Consider the following 18271-nt stretch of genomic DNA (forward strand, 5'->3'; position numbering starts at 1 on the left):
TCCCCAATCACTGCCTTTCCTAGTTTCCTCACGACTGACCCTCACGGCATCCCCACACTGACCCCTGAACTGAACTCCCAGCTTGGTTCCCCAAGGCCGACTGATCCTGAGGCCCAGACCCCGGCAAGGAGCCTGTCTCTGTCCCCTGGGAGTGAGTGCTGGCAGGGCAGGTGTGCATGGGTCAGACCCAAACAGGCCATTAGCTGTGGTCAGGTTGAGTGTGGAGGGGACCCATGGTGTGTTGTCTGCCAGTGACCACACGGCCCTGGATTAGTCACTGCCCTGGCTGGGCCTCGGTTTCCACTTTGCACAGTGGGGGTCTTGGCCTCACAGGGATTGGGGTTGGGGAGTAGAGGGGGAGAACCAGGTGGGAGAGGGGCTGCCAGACACCCTCAGCTCAGACTCTAGGGGGGTTGCTTTCTAGGTCCCAGGTGTACACTGACTTCTGGGGAGGGGAATCTCTCTGATAGCTGTCAGTCCAGCTCCACACATTTGTGGAGGAAATGACGAAGTAACAGTTCGCATGTGCCCTGCACCTGCAGGCGACATTTGATCCTGGCTCCTCACCGCTCCCTTGCTCCATTGCCCACAATGACTCGAGGTGGGTGTCCTGGAAGGCTCATAAAGGGGGCGATGGAGCTGGGTCCTTCCCTTGTGCAGTGGGCTTCATTCCTAGCTGCGCATTCCCATGGCCTGAGGAGCTTTAAAAAAATACCGAGAAGTCTGGGGGCACCCAAGACAATCAGAACCTTTGGAGATGAGGCCAAGATATAGGAATTTTCCACGCCCTTCACCCAGGTGATTCCAAAGGGCAGCTAGGATTCAAGGGCACCACGCTGGGTAGGACAGAAGGTATCCAGAGCAGGGAAGATGCGCTCAGCCCGAAAAGCATCTCGTGTGGAGGCTGCTCATCCCCGCCCCCAGCGCAGCCCACCCAGACTCAGGAGACCCTGTGCCCCCCGCCACAGCTCAGCGCAGGGTCGCGCAGCACCTTCCACGTGAGCAGCATCTCGTTGGGGGCGAATAGGTGCACAAGCAGCAGCTCGCGGTACATGCAGGGGTCGAAGGACAACTGCCGGGCGCCGGGCAGCTGCACGCCGAAAGGCCGGATGCCCTTGTGGCCGCTGGGCGCCAAGCCGGCGCACTCCAGACACATGCCCATGTAGGCGTCGTCGATAGGGAAGAGCGGGGTGTGGCAGGCGGCTTGGCGCAGGGCCTGGATCGTGCGGCTGGACAGGCGGAAGCCGCAGCCGCTGCAGTACACCGGGTAGGCGGGTCCGGGAAAGAGTTGCTGAGGCACGAAGTACTTGCTCCCGCTGTCGCGGATGGGCACGGAGCCGCTCATGAGCTGCCCCGCGAAGAGGTGGCGGTCGGGCGGCTGCGCCTACAGGAAGCAGAGCACGTTGGCTGTGTGCACTAAGATGTCGTCGCCGCCGCTGAGCAGCGGGCCTCCAGCCAGTGGATCAGGTGCACGTGCTTGAGCGTGAGGTTGAGGAAGGTGTCCGCGGAGGCCCCCTGCAGCACGCCGCAGTGATCGCACGCCTCCAGCGCCACCACCGCCGCCAGCCGCTCGGCGCGCTCGGGAGCGGCGGCGCCCAGCCGGAAGAGGAGGCGCACCGCCCGCCCGCCGTAGCTGCGTTCCTGCCCCACATGCGGCGGATGAGCTCGTGACGCCCGTAGTTGGCAGGCGATGACTTCACGGCCAGCGGCAGGAAGGTCCCACGGCTGCCCGCACACTTGGCCGGCGCATCCCAGAGCAGAGGGAAGTGGTGGCAGTGGAGGTACCACAGGAAGTCTTGGATGCACATGGCCAGCCGCTCGAAGTCGGCCGTGGCGTTCGCCGAGGCGTTGGCCAAGCATGGAGGCCCTGGGCTGGACGGCGGCGCCGCAATAGGGGCCACACGGGCAATCTAAGGGGAGCCATCCGACATCCTCTCCTTCTGGGGACTTGGCTTCGAGGAACCACAGATGCAGGGCCAAGAAACTCAAACCCACTAGAAGGCAGGTCAGGGTCTTGGGTTTCACGGCCCTGCGGCAGGGAAAAGCCATCTGTTGGGGGAACTGAGTCAAATGTGAGCTGGGAGTTGTCTTTGAATCAGTGGAATGACACCCTTCCCCCGTCACGTCTCTCCCAGAACTGAGAACCAGCTCCTTCTCAACTCTGTTGTTAAGAAGATAAAATAAAGGAACGAGAACTGAAGCATTTCACGTCTCCCAAGTCTGAAGTGTTCTGACCTTCAGATCTGTGTATCTCGTTGCCTCCTGACATCTCCTCTGGATGTCAGGTAGGCCGGGCAGACTCAAGTCAAAGTCAAAGCCTCCGTCTTCCCGTGAATTCATATGCTGCTTTTTCCACTTCAGTGAATGGTACCTCCCTCTACCCAGCTGCTCCAGCCAGAAGCCCTGACTCTCTACCCCACTCTCAACTTATATAGACTTTCCACATCTTGTTGATACTGCGTCCAAATCTCTCCATGCTTATTCCCTCCTCTCCACCCCTGTCGAGCCCTGACCCTCTCTGATCTATTTTCCTCCTTGGCAAGGAAAGGGAAATAGATGCCCATGCCTCCTTGGGAAGGATGAGGTGACATACCCAGGTTAAAATTTAGTCATTACCAGTTATGTATCATCTTGAACAAGTCATTTCAGATTTCTAGAGCCGAGTGTTGCCCTCTATACCAAAGGGTTGGTAGCTTCCTACTTTGCAGGGTAGTTGAGAGCATTAAATGAGCATGAACTGGCCAGTCAATTCATGGCACCCATTCTTTACCCTCTTTGGCATCCTCTGGCCCCACCTCCTTCTATTTCTACCTGTTGGTGTTATTTTGTTTCCCACACATGCCAGGTCAGGCCCTCTCCTCTGTGTATCTAAATCCCCCAGCCTGCCCAGGTGCACCTCAAGCCCTGCCTTCATGACGACACCTCAGGACAAATCGCAGATCACAACAGCCTTTCCTGTATTTATTCCCTGCTAAATTCAGCCACACCAGGTCCTGCTCTTCTTGAAACACACTGCTCTCTGTTTCAGGGATGCCACTCTCTCCTGGCTATCCTCCTGCCTCTTTAACCATGGCTCTCAGTTTTCTTTGCTCATTTCTTCCTCTCTAACGTCCTTTAATAGTTGGGCCGGGGCGGGGGGGGGGCAGTTCTCCAGGACTCTCCTAGACACTCTTTTCACCTTTGTGCAAGATGATTTCCTTCGCTTTTAGCACCTCCAAACTCCAGAGCCATATGTCCAGCCAACAGCCTGTTATTTACCATATCCATGTGGTGGCCCACAGCCACCTTCGGTGCAGCCTGAGCTCTCATCTTCCTCCCCAGAGATGTCCCAGAGTTCCACCCTCACCGTGTTGTTCAAGCCCCAAACTGTGATTGACTGTCTCCTTTCCCTCATCACCCCCCACCAGAGCCTGGTCAGTTCTAACTCCTAAATACTTCATCAGTCTGTCCCCTTCCATTCCCACCATCAACAGGCTAATCTAAGCTAGCATCTGCTGTCCAGATGAACTAGGCTTTTGCTTGGTTTCACCACACACATTCTTGCTCTCAGCTGATCCATCCTCTACAGCAGCTGGAAAAACCTTTGAACAATGAAGATTTGCACGCCACTCCTCATGCTCTTTTCCTCAACTTCTCACTCTCATCCACCTACCCTGGCCGTCAGCCAAGTCACAGCTTTGGACTGCCAACCTCTTCCTACCTTGGAGCTTTCTCTCACACTGTTCCACTGCTGGGGTGGACCTCCCTTCCGCTCCTTCACCTACTTAACACCTGCTTGGCCTCTTCATCCTCTAGTTCCACTTGAATAGGCATGTCGTTGGGAAAGGTTTAACATAACTCAAAGGAGACTAGAGTGTTATTTGTTTCAAGTTTTATCTTCCCTCCTAGTCTGTAAGCATCCTGAGGGCAGGAATGGCATCTGTGTTGTTCACTACTGTCTCCCCAGTGCCCTGCCCAGGGTGGGGAGTTGGGACAACATACTGGTGGAAAATACTGGCTGCCTGGGTTCAAGTTCTGCCTGTACCACTTTCTAACTGCATATGCTGAGCAAGCTGATATAAACTGTCAAATAGCTACCTCTTAAGAGTTACTGAAATGATAATGTCTGTAAAGAATTTAGCATGGTCCTTGGCAGATAGTAAGAGTTCAGTAAATATTAGCTATTATGATTATCAGAGGTACCAATAAATATTTGTTGAATGAATACTTTGCCCAGAATATGTGCTCAATAATTATTCTCGGATTGAGTCGTCTGCACATAGTAGATGTTACCAGATCGAACTGTACTCTCATGTTTGGTTGTTACAGTCCATACACAATGTCTAGCACAAGGTGGGCACAAAGCTGGTGTTCCGTGAAATAATGGCAGCAGTTAACTACAAATAGAAGTGGGAGAATCTTGCAAAAGTTGTAATCTGTGAGGCCCATTAGAAATACTAGATGTAGGGCTTCCCTGGTGGCGCAGTGGTTGAGAATCCAACTGCCGATGCAGGGGACACGGGTTCGTGCCCCGGTCCGGGAAGATCCCACGTGCCGCAGAGCGGCTGGGCCCGTGAGCCATGGCCGCTGAGCCTGCGCGTCCGGAGCCTGTGCTCCGCAACGGGAGAGGCCACAACAGTGAGAGGCCCGCATACCGAAAAAAAAAAAAAAAAAAAAAAAAAAAGAAATACTAGATGTAGGTTCCTATAGCTCTTAATGGATTTCTGCTTCAGTGTTTAATGCACCGAGAAAGAGAAACAGCAAAATAAATGATTTTATCATCACTATATGCTCAGCGCCTAGTCCTATATTTGGCACATTTGGGGCATGCAATACATTTTTTTCCGATGAATGAAAGAATAAAAGAATGAATGAGAATGGAATTTGGAGTCTGAATAACGTGGGCATGAGTCTCAGCTTCTTTCATTAGCTGTGTGACTTTGTATGAATTTGTTAACCTCCTAGGTTTCAGTTTTCTCATCTGAAAAATTGAGAAAAGTTAACATTCATCTCTCAATGAAATACGGAGCAAGAAAATAATATTGTCAGTGCTAAAAAGTGCCATACAAATGTTAGTTTTAAAAAATAATTAAAAAGCATTCTCTACCTCCTCTTCCTGCCCACAATCATTTCGAGAAAGAAAATAATCTCAGTTTCAATGCAACAGTAATTCTTGTCTCAGTTAAACCCTCATTTACTTTGATAAACTTGATCCAGAAATCTGGATCTCAGCCACCTTTTGATATGAAAGGAAGAGGTTGAGCCAGGTCCTGTACCTGAGGATGTCACTGTTTGCTGGGCTCTGTTCTTGGGTGCTGACACTATGAAGCTCTGGGTGTCTTCTGTGTGGTTCTTTTTGCTGGATTTCCCCCCCCGTTCTCAAGCCACTCTTCCAGGCACCCTGGAGTCCCCACACTTTAAGCTGTCACGGTCTCTGCTGGCTCTGATCCCTTGTCTCTCAGGACTCAGCTCAACTACTACCTCTTGCTGGAAGCCTCCTGGTAAGTCCAGCTCAACAGAACCTGTGTCAGTGTTGATTGATACCACAGCTGCTGAGTAGCAAAGTTGGTGAGAGGACAGACCTGCCACTTATGCGACCCTTTCGAACCTCAGATTCCTCATTTGTGGGACCTTGGGCAAGTTATTTATCTAAGAGGATATATGAGTTATATATCCTCAGAGGGTAATATGAGTTGATTGGTGTAAGGCACTTAGAACCATGCCTGGCACATAGTACCATAGTAACGTTAGCAACTGGCTAACACAGGAATGTTTATGGGGCAAAGCAGGTCACCTTTTATGGATTAAGTTCAGCCTTCTCATGCAGGATTGTATAGAGTTGCTTTGTGACCCTCTTTCTGTGCTCCTTTCTCACTCCATTTATCGCTCCACACATTTACTTGCCTCTGCAGTGCTATTCACTCTACTGGGATTCTGTCCCTTATTTTCCCGGGAACAGGAAAAGTTCCTGTTGGTTATTTCCTCTTCTGGCTTGATGCCAAGTGACGGATGGCTGGAACATAGATTCCTCCAGCCCACTACCACCCCAGGGTATTCCTGTATATGCACCACAGATATGGCAGGCAAACACAACTTTTATTACCTTTGGCTCCAACCCCCAACATGGAGCCCTAAGCCTGGGGCTTTGCCCTGGTTCCTTTCCCCTTGGCCTCCCTCTGGTTCCTGCTTAGCCCTCTAAGGAGAGTGGGGCAGGGAGGGGGAGAAAATGCACCTCCTTGTTGATGGGAAGAAGCCCAAGCCCCTATCTTATCTTGAGTGTCTGAGAGAGAAGAAATAGACAGGAGCCATCCCCAGACTGGGACTTACCTTTAACCCCCTTCTTTCACAGGTTGAGGCCCCACCCCCAGGACTGTGGCTTAGGTCAGTATACTTGAATCTGACCAATCCATGCATCCCTCCTCCTCTGTGGAGTGGGGGACGGCTACAAGCTTCCTTCCGACAGTGACAGCTTGCTTACCCTTTATGATGAAGCTAAATGTTATCTCTTTTAGGTGTTTTCTGGACTCACCCACCAACCAACTGCTGTGTACACTCCCAGCAATACACTTGACTGAAACACTTTGATGCTGTATTGTAATGAGTAGTTTCCCTGCAAGACTGAGAGCAACTCCAGGGCCTGGGAGTTAACATAGGATGTGCTTTAAAATTTTTGTTGAGTAATTTGCATGTGAAATGTTCATCGAGGCATACTTTCTAGCCAAATTCATGACATCTGAGTATACTGAACTTGGCAAGTGATCAACGGCTTCATCCCATTACCACTGTGAGTGGTTGGGAGGGAGATGAATCAGACTCAGCGCTGGTCCTCAGAGCTCACTGTTTTGGGAGAGCCGGTTAGTAAATGACTATAAAGTGATGTGATGTGTACAAAACACAGAGGGAACTCAGGAAAGGAACGTGACTGAGCCAGGGAAGACTTCACATTAGAACTGCACTGTATCAGTTATCTACTGCTGTGTAATAAACCATCCCAAAACTTAATGGATTAAAACCACCAGCATTTTTCTCTCTCAATATTCTGTGAGTTACCTGGGAGGTTCTTGTGTTGGAGCCACCTGGACTCTCTCATGTGGCTCTATCCAGCTAATGTGTAAGCTGGGAGCTGGGCTCAACTGGGGTGGCTGGGCCTCGCTCTCCTGTGCTCTTTCATCCAGGGCTGCTACATGGCATGTTGGTCTCAGGGTTCCAAGATGGTGACAGTGGAGGCTACAGGCCCTCTTGAGGCCTGGGCTTCAGAACTTGTATCATGTCACTTCTACCACATTCTGTTGGCCAAAGCAAGTCACAAGACCAGCCCAGATAAAAGGGGTGAGGAGGAGTTCCAAAAATTTGTGGCCATATTTAACCTACCACATGGCTTTTGAGGTGGTAAGGAGTTTTCCCAGCAGGTAAGGAGTGGTGTAAAGAGGGAGAGGGCACTCTGGGCAGAGGTACAGAGGTGGGACTAAACAGGACATGTCTGGGAAACATTCCACGTTTAGTGTCGTTGGAAGGGTAAATATTGGGAGTTGAAGGTGCAAAGATAAATTAGAGGTTCCTGAGAAGGGCCTTGAATGCCGTACCCGGAGTTTTAACTTGATCTTTTGAAAGTTTTGACCAGTCCGTATCTGTTTTCAAGAGTCCATTGTAGCAGCCCATATGTGGTATAGATGCCAAAGAGGGAAATAGTGGAGGAAGGGAACCCAGAGACGGGTACAGTGATCCATGAGAGAGAGGTGAGGCCCAGGCCTGAACTGGGCAGGGGTCATCAGAAGGGCAGGGATGGTGTCCTCAGAGCTTGGTAACTTACTGGATTCTGTAAGAATGTTCCACCTCTCAGGTTCCTTGTTCTCCTTGCTAATTTAGAGGGGCTGGGCAGGGGCAAGGGGGATGTCTGGATGAGAGAAGAGTGAGGATACATGTGAGGGGAGAGTGGTGGGACGGGCCTGACCATATTCCTCCCCAGACTGAGCAACTCCTGTCCCACTCATGGCTGAGTCCAAGGCCTGGCACGGAGCAGACATCCATCCAGGTTGGCCCAATGACTTAATGTTGTTAACTCACTTTCTCCAAGCTCCCTAAAAACTCATCTTTTCTCTTTAGCAGAAATGTCTTTCGGGAAGTTTGGGGGTGAAATGAAGTGGGGAGAAAGTTAAATGGCGGTAAGCTTATTGGAATAAAGTGACCACACTTTAGGACAGGCAGTGATGACCTCTCTAGCAAGGTTCTGGAATGGCCAGGGAGGAATTTAGTGAGATGTATGTACTGGGTGTGGGTGGTAGGGTGGTGTCTGAGAGGTGTATTGTTCAAAAGACGTGGATTAAAGCAATCCTAACTCCTTTTCAGCCCTCACCTTTACAGTGGGTGATTGCTTTCACCTAGTGTGAAAGGTCTCGGTCCATTGCTTGTCCTGCTACACCTTCGTCAGAAAAACGGGGGGTGGGATAAGGCAGAGGAACCCGTCCCCACCTCTAAGACAAACGGGTTCTGTGGGCACAGGTCAGCCAGATGACCAGGAAGGGGAGGAAAGTTGGTTGTTCCAGGTTGAGCTGGTCAGTGGAAGAGGGGCTGACCCCTCAGGTCTGTCCAGCAGTTTTGAATTACCCCTGGCAAGCCTGGGCAGGCACTCTTACAGGAATGCTCCTATTCAGAAAACCCAATATAATTAAATTCTTACTACACCATAGCGCTAACCCTTAAGACAAGTCTACATTTTACATATATAGAACCCAACATTTAAGTGACTTGGACACAATCACACAGCTTTTCAGGGGAGGACCAGGATCCTAAGCTAGGGCTGTTAGACAGCAACCAGGACATGAAGTATGTAATAGCACTCCGCCGGGACTAATGCCAATGGACTCCAACTCGGAGCCTGCTGCCTCAATGCAGTGCTGGGTCGTTACTCCCCTCCAGCCCTCAGGCCTCGTGAAGGACCACATAGCCAGCCCTGCCAACAGCCACAGCTGAACCCAGCCCAGCAGCTGGCATCCACAGACCCCAAGGAACTAGAACTCAGGCCTTTACCCTAGGTTTCCTTTTCAAGTGACTGATGACTCTCTTGGGTTGGAGGTGCCCGTGTCCTTCAACATTCCTCTAACTAACCCTTAAATAGTTTGGTTTCTAGGACTCAGTCGGAGACCCTCTTCCACAAATCATCCACTCACATAGCTTCAAACACCATGTATGCTTTTGATTCTCAAATTTGTATCTTCAGTCCAGATCTCTCACCTAAGCTCCAGATCCACATTTTTTTACTCTCCTTAAGCTCTCCACCAGGATATGTATCTCGCCCAGACTTCAAACTCAACAAATCCCAAACTTGCTTGATGATAACTCACCCCATATCTGCTTCTTTCTGTATAACTCAGGTATATTTGATTTTCTATCTCCAGTGCCTCTATCATCATTATCTCTTACTTGAACTACCACCTTCTCCTTCTCCCTGATATCCCTCCTTTTACTCCATTCTCCACCCTTTCAAGAGCTTTCCAAATTCAAATTCTTAACATGGCTTTCAAAGCCCTGTGTGACGTAATTCCTGTTCATTTCTCCAGAAACCCATCACTTGTTCTTCTGCGATAACCAGCCTCTTTTTTCTTTCCTGATTCCTCTCATCCTTCAGTTTTTAACGTACCGTTCATCTTCAAGGAAGTCTTCCCTTCTCTGGTTCCCTTGTGCACACTCCCAGAGTTCCCTATACCCTTCCTCTGACACCCATCCCAAACGTGACTGGCACAATTATTTGTCAGACACTAGAGTGTAAGTGCCATAGGGCAAGGTGTCTTATTCACTGTACTCCTAGCACCTATCATGACACAACTTTCCAAAGTTTGTTGACGGGAGGGCACAGTGCCGTATGTATGGTTCCCACATAGTAGCGCTCATGAAATGAATCCTCTGTCTCTTTTTGTGCTTTCTCCACATTTTCCTTTGAGAATCAAGCCTTATTTGGGGGCTAGGCCACCTTACCAAGTGAAGCAGGTCCTGACTTCTCTCTCATTCAGGTAGATCCACTCTGCATCCTAGTCAAGGGCTGAAGCAAAAAAAAAAAAAAAGAAAAAGAAGAAGAGGGAAAAAGGTATCTCAGACATGCCACAGCTGATCCCAGAGTAAGCTCAATAAAAATCCAGTAGACTAAATGATTGTGCCTTTGTGTGTGTGTGTGTGTGAGGGGGAGGGGTATATGGCAGGGTGTCTTTAGAAAAGTGAGTACTTGGGACTTCCCTGGAGGTCCAGTGGTTAAGACTCTGCACTCCCAATGCAGGGGACCCAGGTTCGATCCCTGGTCAGGGAACTAGATCCCATGTGCATGCCACAACTGAGAGTTCACATGCCTCAACTAAGGAGCCCACGAGCCACAACTAAGAAGCCTGCCTGCCACAACTAAGACCTGGAACAGCAAATAAATAAATAAATAAAATATATATTTTAAAAGTCCATCTATCAAGATTCTTTAAAAAAAAAACCTGTGTACTCTTCAGAGGTGGAATTGAAGCAATCTTAACTCCTTTTCAGTCATCCCTTTTACAAAGCATGGTCCAAACTGTGTCCTCAGGCAAGGATCCAGGTTCACCTCTTGCCAGCATCTGTTGATCCAGGCAAGGCTGCCCCTCCCTGACACACAAAAGAGGGACTAGTTGAAGAATATCATATGGTCGGCAGTGAGATAAACGATCAATTCATGCAGGCTTGGCTAGGAAAGCTAGTATTTGAAAAGCTGTTGTTTGGAAAACTAGGTGAGTTGTAGGAAATTCTAATTTGTTTTACATCTTATAAGGCACTTTGGTCATTGCCAAAGATAGGACCCTAGACATATGTGGCTTATGCAGTAAGTTTTTTCTGTTTCCAATATGTCCCCCTTCATTGTGTGAAGCTGGAAGGTTCATGTGTTTACTCCAGAGCTCATAAAGTTAAGAATGCTCTGTACTTATGGATCATTAATGTTTAATTGAAAAGTTATTAGCTTTTAACCTTGTAAATCACCCAGGCTTGGAGTAGAAATTTACTGCAGTATCACTTAAGACTAATGACAAAAGTCATAATTACTAAACATCCTTCCCATGAACAGGATTGCTGCTGGCCTATATACAGCCCCCTTCACTCAGAAATGGGAAAAAAGTGTGTCGTGAGACACAACCCTTCCAAGGCACATACCATGAGGCTTCAGCCTGTAGTAACCCCCTCCCCCAACTGGGTACCACTGTGCAGTGCACAAACTGTATGACTAAACATGTGGCCCTGCCTTTATATAAATGTATAGATACATTAAATATAAACCAGGGATAAAACATTACCAGAAGTCTTATTCAAAACAGTATCATTTAATACATTCACCTATAGCAAGGTGATTAATGCTGAAATATAGCCTAGATTATAGCAGAATTGTGTATAAAATCACACAATTCTATCTTCTAGAAAAATAACTTTCTATGTGGCAAATCAAATAGAAAAAGTGAATAAGCAAGCCTGAGATCACCTGAAAATGGTTAGTTCCTTGTATAGATTCACGACCACCTATGTTTATTAAATAATTGCTAGTAGAACAAATATCTGCACCAAAGTGAAACCAGGAAACCCTGTATTAGCTTGGAAAGTTTACCTAATGGTCACATCAGAAATATCCAAAGTATGGAAATGCTTGATAGTAAACAATGCCTTATAATACATTAAACAAAAACTATACCTATTTCTTAAAATGATTCATTTATTAATTGCTATTAAGTAATTTAGTTCTAAAAGAGCCAAGAGAAACAAGTACTAATTGTGGAAAGGATTTTGAACTTCTCCTTTTGGAAAGTAAAAAAAAGTGTACACGACTACGATAGTTTATTAGTTCCTTGACATTACCACATGACACATTTTATATGGCATGAGAAAAAAATGGTCAGATGATCTCATCTTTCTAGAAGTCAACTCAAAAGCTGAATGCAAGTAGCATTTTTGGACTTTATAGCAGGGAATGGAATTTCCTTTATAACAAAAACAAAATCATGTAATTTTCCCCAAAGATTTAGGCACAATGCAGCACGTTGTTGCCAATCTAGTAAAACTGGTATGAAGAAATACTTTATAGTGTAAATATTCAAACACAAACTCTATGATTACATTCAACAAAGAAGTGATTAATGTCTCAAATGTATAAGATATTTCATTCTGACAAATACACACTGGAATCACCCTATGGAGAAATGCAGTGGGAAGGACTTTTGTCCTTCCATATTTGCGGAAGGTCTAGAGAATGGGGGGCAAACTCCCAGAATGAGATAGTGAACATTTGAGGCCTTGCAGGCCACACACATCTGTAACATAGTCCTCTTATTATTGTATGTTTCAACAATGCTTTTAAAGTGTAAAGATCATTTTTACTTTGCAGGCCATACAACCGCAGACTGGATTTCGTCTGTGGGCTGTAGTTTACCAACCCCTGGTCCAGAGCCATTTGATATCACAGAACTTTCATCATTTTCTTTTAGGTGCAGATGATGTCAGGATGAATATTTGTAGGGAACCATATTTCTGTGCTTAACGATTTCTCTAATAAATGTGCTCTGCTGCAACCTTAGAGTTACTTCTTCACACTCGATTTAAAAGTGATGATCTGCAGATCTGACACTTGCCAGAGAAGTTTCAGAAGCTTTACAACATTTTCGTAAATATTTAAATTACCAATGACTAAATCTTGTCCACATCGCAACACTGTGCTCCTTAAAAGCCATGAAGCAGGTCTCGTAATAAGGGTTAAAAAGGAACTGTGAGCCAAGTGTGACCTGTGATTGGTGCTGTAATACTGACAGCTGCTGAGCTAAACAGAGTGGGACAATTTTAGGTCACTTGCAGGCCTGTAATTGAGTGGGTTTTAGGGTTTTCTAGTAGGAAATATTCTTGTGATCATTTTCTATGCTAGCTACCAATCAAAACAGGCAGCAATTTGCTGATTTAATGATAATGAAGGTCTTGTGAAATAATACCAGATATTTAAAGTGTGTAAAGATGGTAGTCAGTATTGCTTATTCCAAAGGTGCATCAACAACAGCAGAAATTCTGTAGGTAACAATACTGCTTAAATTCCTTAGTGATCTGTCTTCTCCTTAGCTGCTCTGATTGCCAACTCTGTTTTCCACCTTTTCCTCAAATATTTCAAGGTTTCATTACCCAAGGTGAAAGGTTACAGTCTAAAGCTAGAGTTTTATCTTCAGTGTGAATTTCAAGTGAAGAAGTGTCTCTACCTGGGTCTAGGTAATGTCCAAATAAGATAAAATACTGAAACATTAATTACTAAGCATAAATTTATCTACTTTTGACTTATTTTTACAGAGGGACTAAAGATGTTTGGGTTTGTTGATAAACATGTCCTTTTACCACATTCAAAAACTGTACTATAAAGAAACATATGCTGGGCTTCCCTGGTGGCGCAGTGGTTAAGAATCTGCCTGCCAATGCAAGGCACACAGGTTCAAGCCCTGGTCTGGGAAGATCCCACATGACGCAGAGCAACTAAGCCTGTGTGCCCCAACTACTGAGCCTGCACTCTACAGCCCGCAAGCCACAACTACTGAGCACGTGCGCCACAACTACTGAAGCCTGCATGCCTAGATCCTGTGCTCTACAAGAGAAGCCACCGCAATGAGAAGCCCGTGCACCTCAACGAAGAGTAGCCCCCACTTGCCCCAACTAGAGAAAGCCCACGTGCAGCAACAAAGACCCAACTCAGACAAAACTAAATAAAGAAAAAAAGAAACATATGCTTCTATACATTGAGGTGGTTTATTCAGAAATTTGTTAATCCACTACAGAATTCTGATGTGACCGTTCACAATTGTCTACTTCCTCATTTTCACTGGAAATTAAGGTTACTAAGGGTTAAGAATTCTAATCAATATACATAAATAAAAATACGAGAAACAATAAAGGAGGAAAGCAATCTTGAAAGGTCTGAAAGAAACGAAGGATGTGTGTTTTTGTTTTTTGTTTTTTGTTTTGTGGTACGCAGGCCTCTCACTGTTTGGCCTCTCCCGTTGCGGAGCACAGGCTCTGGACGCGCAGGCTCAGTGGCCATGGCTCATGGGCCCAGCCAGCCGCTCCGCGGCATGTGGGATCCTCCCGGACCAGGGCACGAACCCACGTCCCCCGCGTTGGCAGGCGGACTCTCAACTACTGCGTCACCAGGGAAGCCCAAGGATGTGTTTTTGTTAAGGAAAAAAGGAGAGTGATTTTGTCCTAAAGTAGTCGCTTAGAGGTTGTCAAATGGTTTTCCAGAATGAGAAAGAGGAAAGTAAAGACAAAAACCCGCATGGGTATAGAAAGTTGTAAAGGGCCTGCAGACGGTGGGGGGAGGAGGAGAGGTAGAGAAGGGAATGGGGGCGGGGAGAATATCTTATTCATGTGGTCAAGCTGGCTAAGACTGAATGCATTTATTTATAATTTTTAAAAAATGAGCTCAATGAACTGCCTGATCTCCTTGCTTGGTGCCTGCAATAACTGCTGTACTTGCCTTCACCACACACACAAAGAGCTCAATAGTGTACAAATGCACAACTAGAGGTTGAAATTCCCTGTTAAAAGGATGGAGTTTCTTGGATTATTGGTCTGTATTTAATGAGACAAAGCAATTACTGTCATTTTGGTCACATAGGTAAGTATTTTTTCACAGTGACCTATAATATTATTTAATTAAGCGTTCAAATCTTTTAACAACTTCTCCAAATCAAATTCTAAATGAAGTCTTCTTGACCTCTGACTTGGAGATTTCCCAGAGGGCCCCTGGAAAACCTCAAAGGATTTGTTCTCTCACTTCGTAAAAAGAGAGGTGTTAAACTAATTAGGTTTATTTGATATGTTAAATTGCATGGCAAGCATTGTTAAATAAGTGATGCTTAACCTTCCCTAGATTATAGTTCCATGGGTATGTGTTATTAGTATAAGTATTTCAGAAACTGTATGAAATTTCTATAAGTTTGTTAATGTCATAGCTGTCCATGATATGTCCTGGTGTAATGTCATAACTCCATTTATCTTGAAATGCTGAATGTCAGAGTCAACCAAATTTCCTTGTCAACTACATTTTAATGAACTCATCAGACCTTTAACCATAGCCATTTAAAGCTTTTTGTCATTCACAGATATTGTTTTACTCTGATGCCTTCCTGAAAACTCTTGTAATCAGCTACAGGCTTCATTTTCAAGATCTTCTCAGAGATCCATGGAAAAGACTGTAACAGGTACCCTGAAGTACAGGCTTACGTAACTTTAAAATCACACCACTGGACTCGATAAGGATTTCCAGAACTAACGGAGAAGCTCATGGGTTTATGAAATTGCTAACCAAAATCAAGAAAGACCTGAATTTATCACATGGGACTGAGTAGAGTGATGAAGAATGATTATGATTCCTTCTATGACTTTTGCTTGGAATAGTGCTGGTTCTTCATTTTTTTAAAAAAAATATTTATTTATTTATTTGGTTGTGCTGGGTCCTAGTTGCGGCAGGCGGGTTCCTTAGTTGCAGCAGGCAGCCTCCTTAGTTGAGGCTCCTTAGTCCTGGCTAGTTCCCTGGCCAGGGATGGAACCCGGGCCCCCCTGCATTGGGAGCGCAGAGTCTTAACCACTGCGCCACCAGGCAAGTTCCTTATTGCTGGTTCTTTAATATTCTGTTTTCAGGATTTAAGGAAAGCCTTTTCTCTTAAGCTATCTAGCACTTACTGCAATTTAGTAACACATCTTTGTAAACAAAAATGAAGCATTTATCTTATCTCCCTGTCTGAACCCTCCAAAATTTGGAAAAAACTCTTATTGAATACTTATTTCCAAGGCAATATAGTTATTTGAACAAGTTCAATAAGAATTTGTTCTCCCTGTAACAGGACACAACTGGAAACACTGATTATATTACCAAGGCTTTGACTGGAATGTCATATTTGAGGATGATGTGCATAGATATGACCGGTTTTAAGGAATTAATAAGGCTGACTTTAAGGAGCCAGTGCTTACAAAGCCCTCCTGGAAAACTGCCTAGTGCCTGGTCTACAGGGGTCCCAGATTTACGGGTGAGTTAGGAAGGCCACTTCCTAGCAGGACCAGAAAGCTTAAGGTATTTTGGGGACCTGAAGAAGGAGGGATTCATCCAAATCTGAAGGCATGCAAGAGAAGTCTGATGGCAAGTTCTCAGCTTGGATTCCTAGACTCGAGGAATTAAAAAGTCCAATCTGGGATTCCTAATAAAAGTTCAAAAGGCCTGTGTCATCAATTACTATTCTCATTGCACTTATATAAACAATCAGGCCAAGTTTGATGAGACTAGACTCATTTTGCAAACAAAACCCGTCTTACCTTGATTATCTTTGACAAAACTAGGGTGATTATAAAGACAAATTTTATGTTTCAATGGAAAACTATAATATACCCATGTGGATTATCAGATTCTAGTCCTGTTCATTCTCCTTGAGCTATTTTCACCTCTTTTTAAGCCGGATCCTGCCATCTTGTGCATTTTGTCACTAATTAACATTTCCAATTTTCTACCACCCTTCTGACTTGGCATTACTAAGAACTAAAACTGCCCTTTTTCTGAAGCCCTGAAAGCTGAAGCTGGATGTAACTTTAAGGGATTTACCACCACAACAGCTTGGGCCACTCAGGAAGTTCACCAGAACATGGTCCTTTGAGCTCCGGGAAATAACCACGTGTGTGAGACGGCCACTACTATCCTGACTCCACTGTTTAAAGATGCCTTAAGACCAACATCTAGAAATCCTCTTGATTGACTGCCCTCTGTACTCAAAAACTGAGTTTATATAATCTGCTCCAACTATTAATTTTTGCTTTTCCTTTTGTTTCTTCATAAATCTATGCCTTCCTTCCCTTTGCAGATCTCTTATCTCCTAACTTCTAACCTGAATCTTCTCTCTACAGCCACCAACTTGGCTTCTGGTCTGTGAAACTTCTTGGAAAGTTTTAGAGGAAATAAAAGGGTCCGGAATACACCACTGTGGAATAAAAAACATTTTAAGCTGAATGCATTTGAGAATCAACAGATGCAGGAAGAGGCTTTTTTCCTGAATTCCCTTTTTATCTGACTAAAAGCAGAACCTCCCTAAAGGACTCAACTGTCAAATCCTCTCCTGGGAGTTTCAGTACCACATCTAAAAAGACACTGTCATAGAACTATCTCCTACCTATTCTCCTAAGGGCCCATTTATCTTTCCTAAAAGTCATTTGTTCTCCCCTAAGTACCCTTTCTGCTGTCCCCTTCTCTTATTAAGATGGTATATAAGCTGCAAATTCTGCCTCAAGTCACATTTTTCTCTGAACTTCCATTTACATATGTAAATAAAAATCTGCCCTTTCTCTTGCTAATCTGTCCTTTGTCAGTTTATTTCACAGGCCTCAACAACTGAATCTACGAGGGTAGAGGAGACGTGTTCCCCTGTTCAGTACGGTGGCACGCTCCCATAAACCTCAGCAACACTGGCAGCTTTTCGCCAGCCAGCAACTCCAATTAGACATAAACGTTTCCTTATTCTTAAAGGAAGTGCAGGAGTTTAAGAAACAGCACTGAAATTTTCCATTCAGATGGATCTTGACGGTTCCTTTTTTTCACTTACTGCCCCCTGCACAACGGACACTTAGCCAAATTTCAGTCATTACTTCCAAATGTTTACAGCATGGTGAGTAAGTGTAATTTTAGACATTGAAAAATAAGACAAAGTGATCAAACTAATTATATTATGGTATTGATGTGATGCACAATGTAAGACAGAGGTAGATCTGCAAATTGCCACTTAGTTGCAAATTCCAATTAGAACTGCTTCCCTTTGAAACATCAGTTTTACATGAACACTTATCCAACAGCACATCATAAACCACAGGGCTAGAATAATTTTTTCTGTCATGTAAATGTGGAATTGAGAGCTAAAACTGTTAAACTTAGCAACAGATGATTTTTTTCAAGAGCAAAGTAATATGCAACCCATAGGACTCATAAGAAACCTTTGAACTAAATTATTAGTCACCTCTAGGGACACTGGCTAAATTCTGAGGGTGTTGGCATTAAAACAGAACTTATTTTTTTTCAGGCATTTAAAGATTTTCATGCATCATGTACCTGAAGTTTTTGGTCTCTCGATTTTCTTTGACTCACACCTCTTCCTCTCCTTGGTATATGAAAAACCCTCTTGGTGTAAGGAAAGCCCAGTCCTGGAAATTTTGCAGAGGTTAAACCATAATATTTGATCTAATTCTAAACCAAATACCACTATTTGGGGGTCTCATTTGTGGATTATTCAAAAACAAA

At 45.3% G+C, this 18271-nt stretch overlaps 1 protein-coding gene and 1 non-coding gene across 2 annotated transcripts; one reads left to right on the top strand and one right to left on the bottom strand.

Moving 5' to 3' along the window:
* Positions 1 to 913: 913 nt before the first annotated feature.
* On the bottom strand, positions 914 to 10006 carry B3GNT6 (UDP-GlcNAc:betaGal beta-1,3-N-acetylglucosaminyltransferase 6). The gene is given in 5 exon segments (XM_059068590.2): positions 914 to 1440; positions 1443 to 1643; positions 1646 to 1950; positions 1952 to 2161; positions 9952 to 10006. Coding segments are annotated over 4 exon segments (1104 nt in total). The 5' UTR covers positions 2050 to 2161; positions 9952 to 10006; the 3' UTR covers positions 914 to 940.
* Positions 10007 to 10203: 197 nt separating this feature from the next.
* On the top strand, positions 10204 to 10276 carry TRNAG-CCC (transfer RNA glycine (anticodon CCC)). Its single transcript has one exon. It is a non-coding gene; the product is annotated as a tRNA-Gly (tRNA).
* The last annotated feature ends 7995 nt before the right edge of the window (positions 10277 to 18271 follow it).

Source organism: Kogia breviceps, chromosome 7 (genome assembly GCF_026419965.1).
Source record: "Kogia breviceps isolate mKogBre1 chromosome 7, mKogBre1 haplotype 1, whole genome shotgun sequence".
Lineage (NCBI taxonomy): Eukaryota > Metazoa > Chordata > Mammalia > Artiodactyla > Physeteridae > Kogia > Kogia breviceps.